General features: G+C 44.5%; 1 protein-coding gene across 1 annotated transcript in view; it reads left to right on the top strand.

Annotated features, from left to right (window-relative positions):
* Positions 1-17,443, top strand: part of LOC310944064 (phosphatidylinositol 4-kinase alpha-like) — a 131,998-nt gene extending 114,555 nt beyond the window's left edge. Inside the window, exons 50-54 of the mRNA XM_083909771.1 lie at positions 1,749-1,869; positions 2,585-2,744; positions 2,891-2,980; positions 16,929-17,012; positions 17,178-17,443. Coding sequence (XP_083765897.1) covers positions 1,749-1,869; positions 2,585-2,744; positions 2,891-2,980; positions 16,929-17,012; positions 17,178-17,229 — 507 coding nt within the window. The 3' untranslated portion in view covers positions 17,230-17,443. The remainder of the gene's footprint in view (positions 1-1,748; positions 1,870-2,584; positions 2,745-2,890; positions 2,981-16,928; positions 17,013-17,177) is intronic.
* The last annotated feature ends 2,363 nt before the right edge of the window (positions 17,444-19,806 follow it).

Here is a 19,806-nt window from a genome sequence, read left to right as displayed (position 1 = left end):
TTAGCAGCGAGACACCATGTTTCTACTGGAGCCTGTAAGGACAAACCCGAGAAAACAAATCAAGCGTCGCTTTACTTGTAGCGTAAGTCCCGCCTCCACTCTCTCCGCTTCGTCTGCTACGGCCGCGGTAGCTCGCCCTCTCCCTGAGTAAGCCCTGACTGCAGTACGCAGATCGAGGAGTGGCTCAACATGGGTGGAGCTAAACGTTTGACTCCGCCCATGTTGAGCCACTTGCCCAATACCAGGCGGAAAAGGTAGAACGTATGTTTGAGTTCAAAATATTGCGCGCGTTTCTGCTAAGAGGGAAGTTGCCGTTCGTTGTTCGTGTAAATTATGAACTAAATTATGGTTAAACACTGCGGTCAAGCCAGCCGTGACTTCGATCTCCGTGGTCAAATCAGCCGCACTTAAATTTCCAGTGCACAAGTATTCTCAGCATTACGATAAATACGTGGAAACGGCGTATGGAAACAGCGTATTTACTTCCGGTCCGGATAACTTCATAATTAAGGTATTAAAACGGTAAACTATCATTCTAACATAGATTTTGAATAAAACATGTTCCATTCCAGTGTTTGATCCGTCCATGATGAATAAAAAAGATCAAAGTATCTTTACTCTACTACTGTGTGGAGAAATTTAAAAATAAACGTCAATTTTCCAAGTGGCATAATCGGCCACTTTTGAGCTACTGTAAAAATATTTTGCACAATAATTCCTGGCTATGGATGGTATCTCTGTCTTCTACACATCTAAGATTACACACACAGTCAATATCATTTTTACTGCACCAATATGGAGAAATTATACTTTAAATGTTTGTTATGTTTTAATCCATCAATAAATGCTTCTAGTTTAAAAAGGGATTTACAAAACAACATGGAATTATATAATTACATTATCATCTCTCACTATATATGAATATTATATAATATTATATATTATATATAATATAATATATATAATTATACTGCATTGACGTTTGAGTATGTGCTGCCTGATCTCCGCCACCAGATGTCACTCGCGCTGAATCACTCGTTTAGCGGGCGGAGTCAAACGTTTAGCTTCACCCACGTTGAGCCACTCCCCGATCTGCGTACTGCAGTCAGGTGCACTTGCTCTCCCTCGCCGGCTTCTGACAGCTCTACTGCGGCCACGAAGAGCTGTCCCTCGTCCTCGTCCTCTCCCCCTCCCTCTCGTTGTCTGAATAAATACTAGAACCTCATCTGGTGACACAGAGAAAGACAACGAGGACGACATTTGACCGGCTGAGGATACCGTAGCGCTCAGGGAAGGGAGGGGGTGAGCAGAGGAGCAGTTCGTTGTTGTAGATTTCAGCCTCTCCTCTAGATGTCTAGATGAACTACGTACTTCACCTTTAAGGAACATGTACAGCAGCTGATTGGTTGGTAAAACAGACTGTCAGCTGGAGGAGCCAATACCAGCATTTTGCTGAAGGATGTAACAAATAGTGGGGCAAATTCAAAAACATACCAGAGCTTATTTTACTTTATTTGGGTAACGTCTTTCACATTTCTACCAGTATCTCTTGCATTTCTTATTGAAACAATTGAGTCGTGACTGCACATTCTGGTGCCCTTAAGTTAGTCACCCAAGTTTCACCTTTCGAGTCAACTGTTGGACAGTTACTTTGTCATGATATGAAACTTACTTCTTCCTTTTGTCATTACTGTTAAATCCATTTATATGACACATGTCACTCATTGGTGTTTTCTTCCTCTCTGCAGGCTCGGTATAACTTCATTCGCAGCATGGCTGCCTATAGCCTTCTGCTGTTCCTGCTACAGATCAAAGACAGACACAACGGCAACATCATGCTGGACAGCAAAGGCCACCTTATCCACATCGGTACAATAATAGATAAACTTCAGTTTGTTTTTTGGTCTATGGGTTTGTTTCACCAATTAGGCAGAAGAAAAGGTTGTTTTGCAAGCAAAAAAAATATAGCAATGCTATTTGTGGAGGTGTAAATCTTTCAGAATTTTCTGATTCGATTTGATTCTGATTCCTTGGGTCACGATTCAATAAAAAATATAATTATAATCTAAACGTTTTTGATCAAAAATCTTAAATAACTTTGTACAAGTATCCTGGGGTATAACTTAAAAAGTTATGTGACAAACCTTGGCTCACAAAAAAGAGTATTGAATCAATTTAGAATCTTTGAGCAGGAGAAGTTAAAAACAAAAGGTGATGAAAAATAAAGCACAGTAAAAAGAAAGAACAAAACTACAATAAAAAAAAACGATATACACATAGTATCAATCTTCATTCATGCATGAAACTTATACTTCCTGTATAGATGAAATCTATATTGTTTAATGGCAATTTATTTTCATTTTGGTTTTGGATCCTTAGTATACAGATATAGAATGTATGTCTATGGTTTCGACTGTTAACATAATTATCCTTAATTATCTGTGATTAGTTATCCTCTTTCTGAGTTTCTTAATTGAATACAACGATGGTTATCTGCCCCTGTCGGTGATGTTTAGCAGCTGAGCATCTATGTGTGCATAGAAGATATTGTATATCCTGTTTATGTTCACACTGTTGTCTTCAGACTTTGGCTTCATGTTTGAGAGCTCACCTGGTGGAAATCTTGGCTGGGAGCCAGATATCAAGCTAACAGATGAGATGGTGATGATCATGGGAGGGAAGATGGAGGCCACGCCCTTCAAATGGTTCATGGAGATGTGTGTCAGAGGATATCTGGCTGTGCGGTAAGAAAAGTCTGTAGACACGCTTCCTGTGCTACAGTTGTTATTGGAGGAAGAAATAAATTGAAGATTAAACTAAAGTGTTCATGTAATAATCCTATATATAATAGAATTCAACATTTTTGCTCTGTGCACATCTGAATATACAGACCCTACATGGATGCAGTGGTTTCTCTAGTGACCCTCATGCTGGACACTGGTTTACCATGCTTCAGAGGACAAACCATTAAACTCCTGAAGTAAGTATAATTTAAGGATGTTTATTTGCTTCCTTTGTGTAACGGTTGTCAAATTGGGGACAAAAGCTGATTTTGGCCTTGTTTGACTGCAGCTGTGTGTCTCCTGCTGTGGAGAGTGTGTGCAGCTTCTGTATGGAGTTAGATTTGTGTCTTTATTATTCAATCAAAAAAAAGTTTGCTTCAATCAAAAAAAATGTTTTCAATCAAAAAAACATTCACTTCAATAAAAAAAACCTTTTTAATCAAAGAAAAAAATTGTTTGAATGCAAAAATATATTTGAGACTCAAATATGTGAGAGCAAGCAGCACACTGGACCCTACCTTACAAGCAGGGCTGCGGGCAACAGTTGGTGTAGACACTTGTCACTCAAACATGTCTGACCAATGGGGAAGCACCCGCCCACTGCGGAACGTTTGTGTCAAAATGATTCAGTCAAAAAAAATGACTTCAAAACTTATTTCACTTCAATCAAAAAAAAACATTTTCAGTCAAAGAAAAAGTGTTCAAACAAAATGTTTTGAGTCTCAAATATTTTTTGCAATCAAAAACTTTTTCTTTGATTGAAAATGATTTTTTTGATTGAAGTGATTTTTTTTAATTGAAAATATTTTTTTTTTGTTTGAAGCAACTTCTTCTTTGATTGAGTTATAAAGACACAAATGCCCTACCCATAATATGGCCCAAACGCAAAACAGCATTACTTCAATCAAAAACTTGCTTCAAACCAAAAAAACCTTCACTTCGATCAAAGAAAACATTTTCAATCAAAGAAAAACAGTGTTCAAATGCATTTCTTTTGGCGCTTTTCCACTAGCTCTACGCTACACGGCACGAAACGGCACGGTTTAGTTGTGTTTCCACTACAGAAAACGTACCGTCTCAACGTGGGTGTGGTTATCACAACACGACTGCAACCCGGTTGCGCGAAACTGCTGTGACGTCTTATACGCGAGACACACACGCACATAAACAATGGCGGACGTGGACTCGTTCTGTTGCTCGGTCTGTGGCATTTGTTCACACACAGAAGAGAAGATCGCCAGAAAAAGCTACAGGCGGCAAGAAGAAATACTGTGGAGGAGTACAGAAAAGTTTGGGAAGTCATACAACATGAAACTGAAGATGAGATGTTACGAGACGACGAGTGAGGGTAAGCTAATATAGTTGCTATTGCTAACTAGCTCATATACAGTACTGTGCAGAAACGCACGTTGTTTTTTTGAGCATGTAATACTCACGCATGTCTTGAACCAGAAACATTAATTAAGGTTCCACTCCAGTATTAACAGAGTTGTGTTATTGTTCAAGTGTAAGGGTAGATCACACTAAATACTGGACACCTGTAGAGGATGTTTTTTTTAAACAACAAAAAACTGCATACATATATTCTGATTGTGTTCCAGTAAAGTGAAATAGAAATAATGATCCTCTATTGTCATTATAGCAACAATCTAATGGTGGCCTCAGACTTCTACATAGTACTGTACAAGTGTACAGCGTAGTAATGACCGAAAGCAATCTCTATTTTTGGTATTCTGGTATTAACGTAAGCATGCTGCCTGTGTGTTTCAGATGGTTCTGTCACTCCTGAAAAGGAATGACTGTGATGTCCAGCTGGTGAAATCCATGGTGGTGACCTGCTGTGCTCTGCATAACCTGTGTGAAAATCATGGTGAGACCTATGACACTGAATGAGATGCACACACAGCAGCTACAGTGGTTGAACCTGTGGTGGCAGTGGCACAGGGTGTAGAGGAGGGCAGAGATGTAGGTGAGGGCCTGATGTGTCACTTGTTGTGAATTTGTAAAATGCTTTATTGTACTGTTTTTCACTGAATTACAAATAAAAGTTTATACTTTCTGCAGAGATGTGTCCTTTTGTCTGTATACGTTTTGTTTGTAAAAGCTGCCACAATTAAAAGAAAAAGAAAAGAAATACGCATGACTTAATCACATAAGTCACATTGTTGTTTATTCAAACAAAAAAACACAGCAAACCAAAGTTAAAGTGCAACACAGCAAATCAAATAAACTACATAGGTGGTGGAGTCCTAGGACAGGAGGGAGGAAATAGGTCACATGCTCCTGCCACCTATTGCCTGGACAAGCTGCCCAATCACTCAAAGGAATGCGTGGTTGAACGCAGCACTCTCGTGGTGTGGCGGTTACGTTGTGTCCGCCACACCACGTGGTGTTGAGGCGAGACGGTGGAAGACCGGTTACGAAGTCAACCGCTATGTGGGACCAGGGATGGCGAGGGATGGAGAGAGGTTTCAGGAGACCGGCTGGAGGGCGGTTGGAGGTCTTTCCCCGAGCGCAGACGGGACAGGCTCGGATGAATTCCGACGTGTCCTCGGGCATGGAAGGCCACCAAAACCGTTGGCGGAGGAACCGTAGAGTGCGGTTGTTGCCAGGGTGACAAGTGAGCTTGGATCCGTGGGCCCACTGCAAAACCTCCGACCGTGCCGCGCCGGGCACAAAGAGCTGATTAGGTGGGCCGTTCCCTGGTCCCGATTCCTCCTGTTGAGCCCGAAGAACCGCCTCCTCCACCCGCCAGACAGCAGCCCCCACGATGCAGGTTGGAGACACAATAGGCTCAGGAGAGGAAGAAGGTGGGTCAGGTGAAAACTGCCTTGATAAGGCGTCAGGTTTAACATTACGGGACCCTGGCCGGAAGGTGAGAGTGAAAACAAAGCGGCCCAGGATAAGGGCCCAACGTGCCTGTCTAGAATTAAGACGTTTAGCGTCCCGTTAATATGATAAGTTCTTGTGATCAGTCCAGATGATAAACGGAAAAGACGCACCTTCCAGCCAGTGTCTCCACTCCTGTAAAGCCAGAATGACCGCCAGCAGCTCCCTGTTCCCCACGGCGTAGTTAGCCTCTGCAGGAGACAGGCGTCGACTGAAAAAGGCGCAGGGGTGAAGCTTCTGGTCGATTGCCGAGCGTTGAGATAATACAGCTCCCACTCCTGTGTCGGAGGCGTCGACCTTCACGATGAACTGCAGGGAGGGGTCAGGGTGGGAGAGAATAGGTGCAGATGTGAAAAGTACCTTTAATTTCTGGAAGGCGGTGTCGGCGTCGTTGGACCAGATGAAGGGCTGTTGAGGAGAAGTCAGTCGAGTGAGGGAACCCGCCACCTTGCTGTAATCCCTGATGAACCGTCTGTAGAAGTTTGCGAATCCGAGAAACCGTTGCAACTGCTTCCGAGTGGATGGAGTGGGCCAGTCCCTCACCACGCTGATCTTTGCTGGATCCGGCGATAGCTTTCCTTGGTCCACAATGAACCCGAGAAATGGGACAGATGAGGCATGGAAAGTGCACTTCTCGGCCTTGGCGTAGAATTTGTTCTCCAGCAGTCTTTGCAGCACCATACGGACATGCTGGACGTTCCTCCTCGGACTCAGAGAAGATGAGGATGTCGTCCAGATACACGAACAGGAATTTGTCCAGCATGTTGCGTAGGACGTCGTTCACAAGGTGCTGAAAGACTGCTGGAGCGTTGGTCAGGCCGAAAGGCATGACGAGGTATTCGAAATGTCCAACCGGGGTGTTGAAGGCTGTCTTCCATTCATCCCCCTCTCTGATGCGAACCAAATGGTAGACGTTGCGCAGGTCGAGCTTCGAGAAAATCTTAGCCTTGCAGAGTGGACTGAATGCAGCGTCCATGAGTGGGAGAGCGTACTTGTTGTGTACTGTGATTTCATTAAGCCCACGGTAGTCGATGCAGGGCCTCAGTGTACCGTCCTTCTTTTGAACAAAGAAGAACCCTGCACCGACTGGAGATGACGATGGGCGAATAAATCCGGCGGCCAATGATTGGTTAATGTATTCTTCCATGCTGGAACGTTCAGTCTGTGAAAGGTTGTACATACGCCGAGAGGGTAAGGTGGCCCCGGGAAGAAGGTCGATCCCACAATCATACGGCCGGTGGGGAGGGAGGGAGAGAGCCAGGTCCTTAGAAAAAACCTCCCCGATGTCGTGGTATACTGGAGGAATCGTGGACAGGTCTGGAGGCTTGGGAGCAGGAACCGGAACAGCCGAAGGTGCGGGCAAGGCGGAGCGGAGACAGCGGGAGTGGCACGGAATGCTCCAGCCGGAAAGTTGCCCCGACGACCAGTCGAAACGAGGATTGTGCAGAGCCAACCAGGGAAGACCCAGCACCACCGGAGAATACGACGACGGAATCAGGAAGAGTTGTAGCAGTTCGTGGTGATTCCCGGACAGCACCAGGGTGATGGGTAGGGTACGGTGAGTAACGGTAGCCAGGATTCTGCCGTCTAGGTCGTGGATCTCCTTCGGCGTCTCGAGGGGAACCATGGGGATCCCGGCTTGGTTCGCCGTCTGAAGGTCAATGAAGCAATCGTCCGCCCCTGAATCGACCAGACAGGAGAGAGGAATCGATTGCTGCGCCCATCGAAGCTGACCAGGAAGGACCACACGCTTGTGGGCCGAGCAGGAAACGGCACCGCCCGCCAACACTCCTGCGTGTATTGGCGGGCTTAGTCTTTTGGGCTAACTGGGCAGTTGGAACGTTGGTGGCCCAGTTCGCCACAGTACAGACACGCCCCATTCCTCATCCTCACCGTCCGCTCCGCGGAGGTGAGCCGAGTCCGCCCCAGCTGCATCGGTTCAGGCGAACCAGACGAAGTAGGAAGAAGAGAAAAGGGAAGGGGGGTGTGAACCGATGTTAAAGGCCTGTGTGGGGGTGACTGTATGTGACTACTTGTGCGTCGAACGCTCGCCGTAACAAACTACCTCCAGAAAGAAGAGCAGATTTCCGTCCATGCACCTTCAAGCAGCCAGGGACTGTTCCCAGCTTGATTGATCGTGCTCAGTGGCTACAGTATGAGCGTCGGGAGTCCTACGTTATGCCACGCCTCTTCTGCGCAAAGGAAATATGCTTCTCCTGCATGCTCCAAAGGAAGCCATCATGCCGAGTCTACGGAGCACAGAGCGAAGGCTACTTAAAGACTCAGAGCGAGCTAAAGCCTACAGCATAGAGATCCAGAAGTTAGTGGATGCAGTTTCTGTTACCAAGCTAAGCCCTGAAGAAGTCAACCGAGAGGGTGAAGAGTGGTACATCCCCCACCACATGGTGAGTCATCAACAGTAAGAACAGAATCGTTTTTAACTGCTCCTATCAATACAGAGGCCAGAACCTGAATGAGTCACTGCTGCCTGGACCGACTCTTGGAGCCTCCCTCCTTGGAGTGCTTACTGCGCTTCCGGGAACATGCTGTTGCCCTAAGCGCAGACATAAAGGGAATGTTCCATCAAGTCCGCCTTCTCCCTGAAGACCGCTCCCTCCTACTGTTTGTCCGGCGCGACTTGACCAGAGATGACCCTCCGGCAGTGTTTGAATGGCAGGTTCTTCCATTTGGCACCACCTGCAGCCCCTGCTGCGCCCACAAACGCCCTGCAGCGACCACAGCCAGCCAGGAGATGACGTGATGTTCTCTATCGAGAGGTGCTTCTATGTAGACAACCTCCTGCAGAGCCTACCCACACCTGAGGATGTCAGACAGCTGGTAGACAGACATGAACTCCTAGCATCTGGTGGATTCGAAATACGCTAGTGGGCCAGCAACGTGCCAAGTGTTGTTGAACACCTGCCCAAGGAGGCCAGGTCTGACAGCTTTGAGCTCTGGCTCGCCCAGGACAGAGTTGACTCCCCCGAATCCACCCTGGGACTCAGCTGGTGCTGTCAAACCGACACCATAGGCTACAAGAATCGGACCATAGAGTATGATGTCCCCACAATGCGGAACATCTATCTGGTCCTAGCCAGTCAGTACAACCCCTTGGGGTTCATCATACCCTAAACCACTCAAGCCAAAATGTTGGTCAGACACCTCTGGGAGAAACACAGGGACTGGGATGACCCTCTCCTCCCCAAAGACCCTACAAGCCTGGAATGACTGGGTGGAGGAACTTCAGTGTCTGCCACAAGTCACACTGCCACGAGTATATGTGCCTGCTGGAGTGGACCAGTCCAGCGTCACCCATGAAGTCCATGTGTTCACTGATGTATCTGAGCAATCTTATGGTTCGGTGGCATATTTTAGAAAGGAAGACAGTGAAGGTCAGGTCCATCTGTCTTTCCTCCTAGCTAGGTCTAAAGTTGCACCCAACGCGACTCCTCTCCATGCCCAGACTAGAGCTGTGTGGAGCAGTCACTGGAGCTCAACTGGCTAAGCTCCTGGAGAAAGAGCTTACACTGAAGATAGACCAGACTATCATGTGGACAGACTCCACAACGGTACTGACCTGGCTGCAGTCGGAGTCCTGCCGTTTCAAGATCTTTGTTTGTACCAGAGTGGCAGAGATACAGGAACTGACCAGCCCACATGCATGGCGCTACTTGGATTCAGTGAGGAACCCCGCTGACGACATCACCAGGGGCAAGACCTTGCAAGACCTGGTGAAGCCCAACAGGTGGAGTCAAGGGCCTTCGTTCCTCCTTCAACCTCCAGAGGAATGGCCTGTCAAGCCCAATAGTGAGCCCACTGCCGATGTCTCTGAGTATCGTAAGTCTACCCTCTGTGGAGTCACTTCCACCCCCAGCACAATAGGTACAGGAAGCAGTCGGACACCTGGAAGGAGCTGCTAAAAGTCACAGTGCAGGAGTTGCATGGGGAATTGTGTTAGATCCTGGTCACCCATCTACCAGGCTCCTAATTCAACAGTCGACAGTCGCCTGCATTATCCGGGACCAGAGAGGGTTTTTGCAGAGATCCGGCGTTCATAATGGATCTTGCGTGGCAGTGAAGCAGTACACCTGCACTGAATGTCGGTGATGGAAAGCCAGACCCTTGATCCCCAAAATGGCAGACTTGCCACCTGCCCGCCTGCACCTCTTTAAGCCAGCTTTCTTCTCAACAGGGATGGATTGCTTCGAAAGAGTGTTGACTTAGTATATAACAAGAATAACTAGAAGACTAAGAACTATCTTAAATGTGTTTTTAATGTAGAAGTTATTGTTTCCTGCATTTATTGTAGAAATAGAAAATGCTCTTAAACTACATGAACTACAGTCCCCCTCCCTCTTCCCTACTCCACCCTATTACTGTTGTGCCACCTATGTACAAATCATAGTCAAACACAGACCTCCACCTGTAGGTGAATTCTAGTTGTCAATTCTGGACTTAATGCTCCACCACATTTTGCAGAAATTGATTCTGCTTACATGCAGACAGACACAGAGGTGAAAACAGGTCCTTTCACCATGCAGGGATTGCAAAGGTAAAAATGGTGATAATGCAACGCTTTTGTCACAGTATAAGCCATTGTTACATTATGATCTGTTATTACAATATGAGTTGCTATATAGTTGGGCTCATAATGTAATACATTGTTATATTATTACATTGCATGTAAAGGCGCTTATGATTGTATTACATTATGAGCCGATTATTACATTATGAACTTTTAATACATGCAATTTATTACATTATGAGCTGTTATTACACTATGAGCCATTATTACATTATGAGTTGCTACACAGGGTAATAATCAGTTGACTTTATTTCTAATGTTGGGCCCAGCATGACTGTGAGGCCTCACTGTCCTCTTTGGGAAAGCCTGAATGCAGATGAGACCTAAATTGGCGGTCTGAAAGACCCCAGGAGCCACATGGGGGAGAACAAAGGAAAGGAAACTATACCCCCAAGGCGTCCAGTTGTAACAACTCATCCCCCATAAATCAATGCGGCGTATGACGTCACCCACAGACAAACTAGAAGCTCATTGGTGGACATCACGGAAGCCCCGCCCATGAAGTGGCGGCAATAAAACGAGATTCAAAGGAGTTCTTCGGTCTCTTCACCATATTTTCCTAGCGAGAGCGGATGTATGTGTTTAAGAAGAGGAAAACATCAAGAAAATCTACATCCTTGCTGGCCAAGCTTTGAAGATTCTTCTTCGTCCATTCCTACCCCATTTTTGGTTTTTCCCTTTTTGTTTTTCTTTTATTTTTGATCCAAGGTCCCTGTGAATAACCCCCTGCGAGTTATTCCCGTTATTCCGGCAGAATAGGAGACCGTGCTCCTAAATCCCTGTCGACCAGCTGTCCCTGTCGTGAGTGGTGAACCACGTATTACACAGCACCAGAGCCGCGCAACGAGACGCCCGCTCCCGTTCTCTGATACCGGTATACTGACCGAAGAAAAGATTGAACCACTCGTCACACAGCTCTAGAGGCGCCCTCTCATCTCTCCCATTCCGGCAGAACCAGCCGACGCACGGAGCAGAATCTCGCACCAAGGCGCTCTCTCATCTCTCCCATTCCGGCAGAACCAGCCAACGCACGGAGCAGAATCTCGCAACTCGATCCACGGACCCCTTCCTTACTCGTTGTAAGGCAACTCATAGTAAGATAAAAGAAAAATAACACATGATTATGATGCTAATGTCACAATCTTGAGTATCTACCGAGTGACTTCAAAGACATAATTCTCCATCTGTGTGACAAATGTTGTTCACCCAAAAATAAGAAATAAACAGCCCAAATATGACTCAGCTACAATGCTTTACAATCAATCAATCAATCAATCAATCTTTATTTATATAGCCCACAGTTTACAAAACATAGTTTGTCTCACGGGACTTCACAGGGTTGGTAACATCCTCTGTCCTTAGACCTTCGACCAGGGTAAGGAAAAACTACCAGGAAAAAAAAACCTTGTAAAAGGGAAAAATGGTAGAAACCTTAGGCAGAACCACAGGTGAGGGATGGACAGACGTGCAGTAGATAAAAAGTGAAAAAGTCTTTAAATGCCAGGGTCCATCTGGATCACTGGGTTTATCACAGCCTGTAGTGAAGGCTGTTGTGGTCAGAGACTTGAAGATGACGGAGTCCTCTTTCCTGTCCTGACCTCATGTCCTTCACTGGTGTCAGCAGAACTGTAAGAGATTAAAATCAGTTAGAGATGTGCTACATGTAGATTTATGTGCTACATCTCATGGGGGTAGATCAGGTAAGTGGTGAGGGATGAAAAATCGAGGACGGGGTAGAGAAAGTGCGGCTCGTGCAAAGTCTGTGTGCTAATTCTAAGTGCATGATGGGAAATTCCCCCAGCAGTCTAAGCCTATGGCAGCATAAGATAGACTATTCTAATCAGGACATATCTGATCTAGCTTCGACTATAGGCTATGTTAAAAAGGTAGGTTTTCAAACCTTAAAGGCAGAGACAGATTCAGACTGTCTGACTGAAAGCGGAAGTTGGTTCCACAGGAGAGGAGCCTGGTAGCTAAATGTTCTACCACCGATTCTACTTCTAGTTATTTTAGGAATAACCAGTAGACCTGAGTTGAAGGAGCACAGCGGTCTATTCGGTTGATATAAAGTGATTAAGTCACAAATGTAAGAATGTGCCTGATTATTCAGGGCCTTGTATGTAAGTAGAAGTATTTTAAAATCGATTCTACTTTTCACTGGGAGCCAGTGAAGAGAAGCCAAGACAGGAGTTATATGATCACGTCGTCTGGTTCCAGTCAGTATCCATGCTGCTGCGTTCTGGACAAGTTGAAGGCTTATCAAGGACTTACTAGGACATCCAGACAGTAAGGAGTTACAGTAATCCAGCCTAGAGGTTACAAAGGCGTGGATAAGTTTCTCAGAGTCTTGTCTTGATATAATGTTTCTTATTGTCTTGATATTGCGAAGGTGGAAGAAGGCTGTTCTACATATATGCTTAATGTGTTCATCCAGTGATAAATCCTGGTCAAACAGGACTCCTAGGTTCCTTACTGTAGTGCAAGGGACTGAAGTGTTACTGCCTAGGTTTAGAGCTCCAAGTGCTGCTCTTATTTCTTTTGGCCCAAGGACCATGACCTCAGTTTTTTCTGTGTTAAGCATCAGAAAGTTACGAGTCATCCACGTCTGTATGTCTATGAGACAATCCTGGAGTTTAATAGATGGGTTTGGGTCGTCCGGTCGTACAGATACATATAGCTGGGTGTCGTCTGCATAACAATGAAAATCTATGTTGTGTTTCCTGATAATGTTGCCTAATGGCAGCATGTACAGGGTAAAAAGAATAGGTCCAAGCACAGAACCCTGAGGGACTCCGTAGTTGACCTTAGTGAGTATGGAGGATTCCTCGTTTACACTAACAAACTGAAATCTGTCCGATAAATAGGACTTGAACCAGACAAGTGCCGATCCTCTAATCCCAACGTCTTGTTCTAGTCTATGTAGCAGGATCTCATGATCTATCGTATCAAATGCTGCACTGAGATCCAACAGGACCAGTATAGAAGCCAGTCCTTTTTCAGAGGCCATAAGAATATCATCTTTTACTCTAAGTAGTGCAGTCTCTGTACTATGGTGGGTTCTAAACCCAGACTGGAACTTTTCAAATACATTATTGCTACACAGGTGATCACACAACTGGATGGCTACAGCTTTTTCTAAAATCTTTGAAATAAAAGGAAGGTTCGAGATCGGTCTATAGTTACTCTGAATGCTGCTGTCGAAAGAAGGCTTTTTAAGTAATGGCTTAATTACTGCCATCTTAAAGGCCTTTGGGACACAGCCGCTCAGTAAAGACATATTTACTTGATCTAGTAAAATATTACCAACTTGTGGTAGAGCTTCTCTAAGGAGTCTAGCTGGTATAGGGTCCAACTGACATGTAGTAAGTCCAGAGGAGGAGACCAGTGAGGTCAGCTCCGGGAGACTTATAGGAATAAAATGATTCAGTACATGTAAAGCTGGAGCCGCGATTAAGTCTAGGCTCGCTGTACTAAACTGGTTGTTAATTCTATCTCTGATCGTTTCTATCTTATCGTTAAAAAAAGTTATAAAGTCATTACTATTCAGCGATCGAGGGATCGATGGATTCGTTGCATCGTGGCTCTCCGTCAGCCTGGCTACAGTGCTGAAGAGGAACCTTGGGTTGCTCTTATTTTTCTCTATTAACTCTGAGTAATAAGAAGTTCTTGCATGTCTAAGAGCTTTTTTATAGATATCAAAACTGTTCTTCCACAAGACATAGTGACTGTCATTATGTGTGGAACACCACATTCTTTCCAACCTCCGCGTACTGAGCTTTAACGCTCTAGTATGGGCTGTGTACCACGGGGTAGACTTATCTCAGGTGATAAGCTTTCTCTTAAGAGGAGCAACAGTGTTTAGAACTGTTTGCAAGGTTAAATTTGTGTTGTCCACTATTCCATTAAGTTCCGTGGGAGAGATGTTTCTATAGTCTTCCTCTGTGATGAAACATGGCTGGAGGGCAGACGAGAGCTGTTCAGTGAATTTTTCAACTGAACTGTCAGATAAACAGCGACTGTAATAATGCTGCTGTTTAGGATCAGTAACATTAGTAAGTACAACTTCAAATGAGACCAGACAGTGGTCTGATATCAAAGGATTCTCATCAAATACTACCAAGTTATGTATGTCAATACCATACGTCGAGATAAGGTCAAGTGTGTGTCCATGACGATGTGTTGGTTTGTTAACCTGCTGCTTGAAGCCAATTGATTCAAGCAAAGCTTTGAAAGATGAGCCAAGACTATTATTGGCTACGTCGACATGAATATTAAAATCACCTACTATGCTGATTTTATCTGAACAGAGAACTAAATCAGATAAAAAATATGCAAAATCACTTAAAAAGTCGGAGTAGGAGTTCGGTGGTCGGTATACAACAATAAGCTGGAGTCTGTTATTCTGTTTAATACTTGAGTCTAACAGACAAAGGGCCTGATTTACTAAAGCTTTGCGCGTGCAAAAACGTGTGCAAACTGGATTGCACACGCAGATTAGCGTTGATGCTGATCTACTAACAGGGCGCAACGAGGAGCGCGTCCCTCAGACGGGCAAAATAGCACTCGCAACCCATTTAGCGTTCTTGCCTTAATGCAGATGCAATATGGGGCGTTTACACACTATTTTGCGTGTGATGGGAGGAGTAAATGTAAATATGTTATTTTAGCACGCGCAAAGTGATTTATCAAACCTGAAACTGATTGCGGTGTTTATTTTTGCGTCTATATTTAGCACGTTTGAAAGGCAGGTCTTAACTGGCACAGCGGTGCGCACACATGGCTGCGGTTATTTATAGTTATATATTTGTAAATCAGGAAATTACGCTTTTCCAGAGCATGTTCAACTACGCGTTCACAGATGACGCGCATTTATTTCTTATTTGGTATATCTGAAAAAATTAAATATAGATATCCATAGGAGAAATGTATGTTTGTACTGGTATGGGCTTACCTTGGTCTGCAGTTTGTGGTTCAAGGAGGGGTCCTACCTATGTTCCCCGGCTAAGACCGGAGGAACAGGGAACCCCGCTTTACCTTAACGGGTCCAGCTCTAACCTGGTTTACTCTCGGTGCACGGCGAAGCGCAGGTGGCACAGTGCGCAAACGTCACCAAAACCTCACAGGCAGGTTACCCTAACCCTAACCCTTCCAGTTCCAGGCACATTTAAATGCAATAAATAATCACAACAATCACTATTTAATGCAACTATCTGAATCAGCTATAGATATATCATCTATATCTATTGTCCCGTCGCCTCTGACGTCGGATCAAAGACTGTTGGAACGCGTAATGGAAACTCACCCCGACTGAATTAACACAGATGAAACAGGGACGGACTGGGACTAAAAAGCCGTTGTGATGATCCGCTTTATTTATTTATTTATTTACTTATTGACAAAAAAGTCACTCATCCATTGAAAGAACCCCTATGTGTAATCTTAAGAGAAACAGCAGAACTCGCTCCCTGGCAGCTGTCAGTGAGCTGCAGGTGAGTCAGGAGGAGAGCGCAGCACCTTCTTTTTTTTTTTAACGGCAACATCCATAGTTTTCTTTGTTTGATACGTCAGGTAATGATGGAGCTGTCCAAAATACCGACGCAGGATTAAAATAATAATAATAAATAATAATAAGAATAATAATAATAATAGTAATAAAAGGTCCTATGGACCCGGGGAACAAGGATGTCATTTTGCGCTTCCGTTGAGTCTGCTCTTTCTCCATGTGGACAACTCTTGACTCGCGCAAAATCCTAATTTAAATAGGGCGGTCTTAACCACTTCTGCGCCTGTAGTCAATTGCGGCCGCAATCTTAGTAGTTCACCCGCAAAACGTAATCCAGTAGCGGGCGCAGTCTTTCTGCTCGCGCAAGCAATTTATCGCTCGCTATTTGGAATCTTAGTAAATCAGGCCCTTAGAGTAAGGTGCTCAAATGATTCATAAGTACCCGTGGGTCAATCTAAAGTATACAGTCAAATATGGCTGCGACCCCTCCACCTCTGCCATTCCCTCTAGGGGTATGAACATTGGTGTGGGAAGGAGGCGTTGCTTCGTTTATAGATACATAATCATTCACTTGAAGCCATGTTTCTGTTAAGCAGAGCAAGTCAAAATCCTGTTCGTTTATCAGTTCATTCACAAGCAACGCTTTTGAGCGGAGAGAACGAATATTTAACAAACCACACTTAAAACTGTTTGTTCTCGGCTCGGAGAATGTCCTCGTGTTTATTTTAACGAGGTTACTATGAATGACTCCTCTCCTGTTTCTCTGTGACTGTCTAATTTTTCTTCTTTTGCCGATTTCTATTTACATTTTTACAGTCTATGCATAGTGAAGCATGCAATATATAGGATTTTAGGATTGTATCAGATTTGACATTTTTATCTGTCCTTGTACACGCAAGTTAGTATTAATGAACACACACACACTGTATACAGTGTATATTACACAACAATGCAGTTTTACTTCGGCTATTGTATTGAAAAAGCAGGAAGGAGATGTCAAAAGGGAAGCAATTTGTTTTTGTTTGCCTTAACAATCGTATAGTAATATGAAGTCTATAGAGCACAATGAGACTGAAGCGAGCAGCAATAAAAAAACAAAACAAAAAAAACAGCTATACTCTGTATATTTCATACACACTTAATCAACTCCCTTTCTTTTTTTATCCAGAGGACGATTTAATCCACAAATGAGTGAGAAAGAAGCAGCAGCATTCATCATCAAAATCATCCAGAGCTGTTTCCTCAGTAGCAGGTGAGTAAGAACACTCTTCTCTGCTCACCCCTATACAGCTGGTTTGCGCAAAACTCCCATTAAAACCTTGACAACACTAATGAGGTTACAAACTATAACACAATTGTAACGTAATTAGATGTAGGCTTCTCACTCACAGACATGTTATGAATGTGTTTTCAACAGGAGCAAAACGTACGACATGCTGCAGTATTACCAGAACCAAATTCCTTACTGAGGATCTTCCATCAGAACTCCAGCTTCTCTGTCTCTGCATGAGCAATGCAATCTGAGGTGATGGGTGTAATAATGTGGCACTAATTAAGTTGTTACACACGCACGTACGCGCACACACACACTCTATAATGTATATCTGAGGTTCAAATTTGGTTGTTGTTTCAGTTGAGTGTAAATGACAATGCTTTTGCCTTTAACCAAAAGAGGTATTTGAATCGCTCTATAAGTATGTCTGCTGATACTGGGCTTGTTTGTCAACAAATACTGTCACTCTGAAAGATTATGGCCATAACATGAGCCATTTTAATGGTGTTTGTGCAAGCAGCTCTTCTTATCATTATCATAAGAATGATTATCATTATCAAAGTTTCCATTTTGAAGCACTTTATAGAGTCGGCCACAGCATTTTATCACTTTGTCACCTGCCTGTGATCAAGAGCAAGAATGCGCAGTTGTTGTTGTTTTGTTTGTTTTTTAAATGATTGAGTGAATTTTAATCATGTTATGTTAAAAAAAAAAAAACAGTGTTAAAATCAATCAGCTTTTAATCTCAGTGTAGTTTTTAGCAGTGTAAAAGTGTTTAGAGAGGTGAGAGATCACAGGAGTATTTTCTAGAAGTAGAATTCTAGTAGTATAATAAATTAGATGTGAGGAACTTATTAATTGGAAGATAAAAAAAAAAACTTTGAACCACTGCTAGGATGCCTATCCTCAAATGTCAGTTATTTCACACGTCTATGTGTCAGCTTTAAGGTTAAGTCTGTTTTATTTAAAAAGTAAAAATAATTTTTCAATACAGGATCTTAATGAACTGTAAAGAATCAGTAAATGTCACTGAGGAAGACATACTCGAACAGATGCTGGATAATAAAACAATAACAATATTGAATTGAACTATAATTCTCTTCAATGACAATATGCTACAATACAATACATCATTGCTTTGAATGTTTTTCGTCAGATTTTGAAACAGATTGTTTCTCTGCTTAAAGGTTTAGTCCGTAATTTGTTTCTGAATCACTTTGTTCTTTATTGAAATCCCTTCTTTTGTCCTGATAGTTAACAATTATTGTCTAAGTTTGAAAAATTATAAAAAGCAGAAAAAGATGTTAAGAACATAATGTTTCAGGTTTCTGGATTTTGAGTTTAGTTTCATGAATTTTGGTGCACGTTTAAACCCACAAAATGTGACCCACTTTAGGGAGGATTAATAATCAAAGGAAAAAGCTAAAGTCTTGACCGGTGCTTTTTATTGTTGATATGTCGTCAAGCTGCACATTCTTATCCTTCTTTTACGGTAACACTTGGTGCCATCTACTGCTGACCAGTGTTGTAGGACTCGAGTCCAGGACTCATGACTCAACTAAGACTTGGACTTGACCATTCATTATACACTACTCACAAAAGGTTAGGGATATTCGGCTTTTGGGTGAAATTTCAGGATGAACCTAAACCTACACTATAACCTATACAGGTGAACTTACTGTTCTCTAACAAGGAGCTTAACAGCAAAATTCACAACAGGTATTTGATCCATGAATCGACCAATACATTTCCTGGTTCAATTAGAATTGGTATTTAAGCAGTCCTCCTCATCATGCTGTTCACATTTTGACATCATGACACCAAGATGACACCTAACAATTGATTAACAGTACATCGACATTCACGAGTGTCATCAGCAGGTTGGAACAGAGATACTGAGAGAGGCATAGAAGTGGGCGTCCTTTGACCCTATCCCTCACTGGTGCCCTGCAGAACCGGATGAGAAATGCAACACAACTCCAGACACATCTAAGGGAGGTGAGAGGCACCCAAGTGTCACGTCAGACCATTCAAAACCTTTTACATCAGCGTGGTCTGCGTGCTAGACAACCTGCAAGGGTACCTGACCACACCACCAGGCACAAGCATCATCGTCTTGCATGGGCCAGGGAGCATTTATGCTGGACGTAGGACCAGTGGGCCTCAGTGCTGTTCTCCGATGAAAGTCGATTCACGTTAAGCAGAAATGATAGCCGCCAAGCGGTGGAGGCGGGTGGGCTTCCTGGCATGGGGGGACTGGAGGGGGCGGGACCAGTGTCACGCCCGCCTCCCGGCTGGGCTGGGGTAGGCGGTTTGGGCTGGGGGACGGCTGTGGAGCTCCGGGGCGCTGGCGGCTGTGGGGGGTGGTTGGGTCGGCTGTCGGTCTGTCGGGGGGAGCCCCGGGGGACCTGGCCGTGGCTTGCCATAACTCCTGCGAAGGGTGATGGTGGGCGGCGAGCTGGTCGCTCGGCGGGGGCTGACTTTGGGCGCCTTGCCCTGGGTGGACGGTGGGTCCCTGTGCCGGGTGGGCGCGGGGTCCACCGTGACGGATTTTTCGGCCTCTGACCCATGCCTGTGCGGGGGGTGGGATCCTGCTGTCTCCTGTTCCTTGGGGACCCATGGCTGGGATCCCTACGTGAGCCTCTGCCTGCTCCCCTCTGGGGGAGAAGTCGTGTGGTTGGCTCCGGGGTAGGCGTCGGGGATAGCTGTGGCGGGCTCCGGCCTGCCTCCTGGGGGGCGGTCTGGGGGAGGCTCTGCTGTCCCTGGTGGTGGA

The sequence above is a fragment of the Microchirus variegatus genome (genome assembly GCF_963457635.1).
Source record: "Microchirus variegatus genome assembly, chromosome: 23".
NCBI lineage: Eukaryota > Metazoa > Chordata > Actinopteri > Pleuronectiformes > Soleidae > Microchirus > Microchirus variegatus.
The sequence above is the reverse complement of the archived record's forward strand: the minus strand, read 5'-3'. Positions and strand labels throughout refer to the sequence as shown.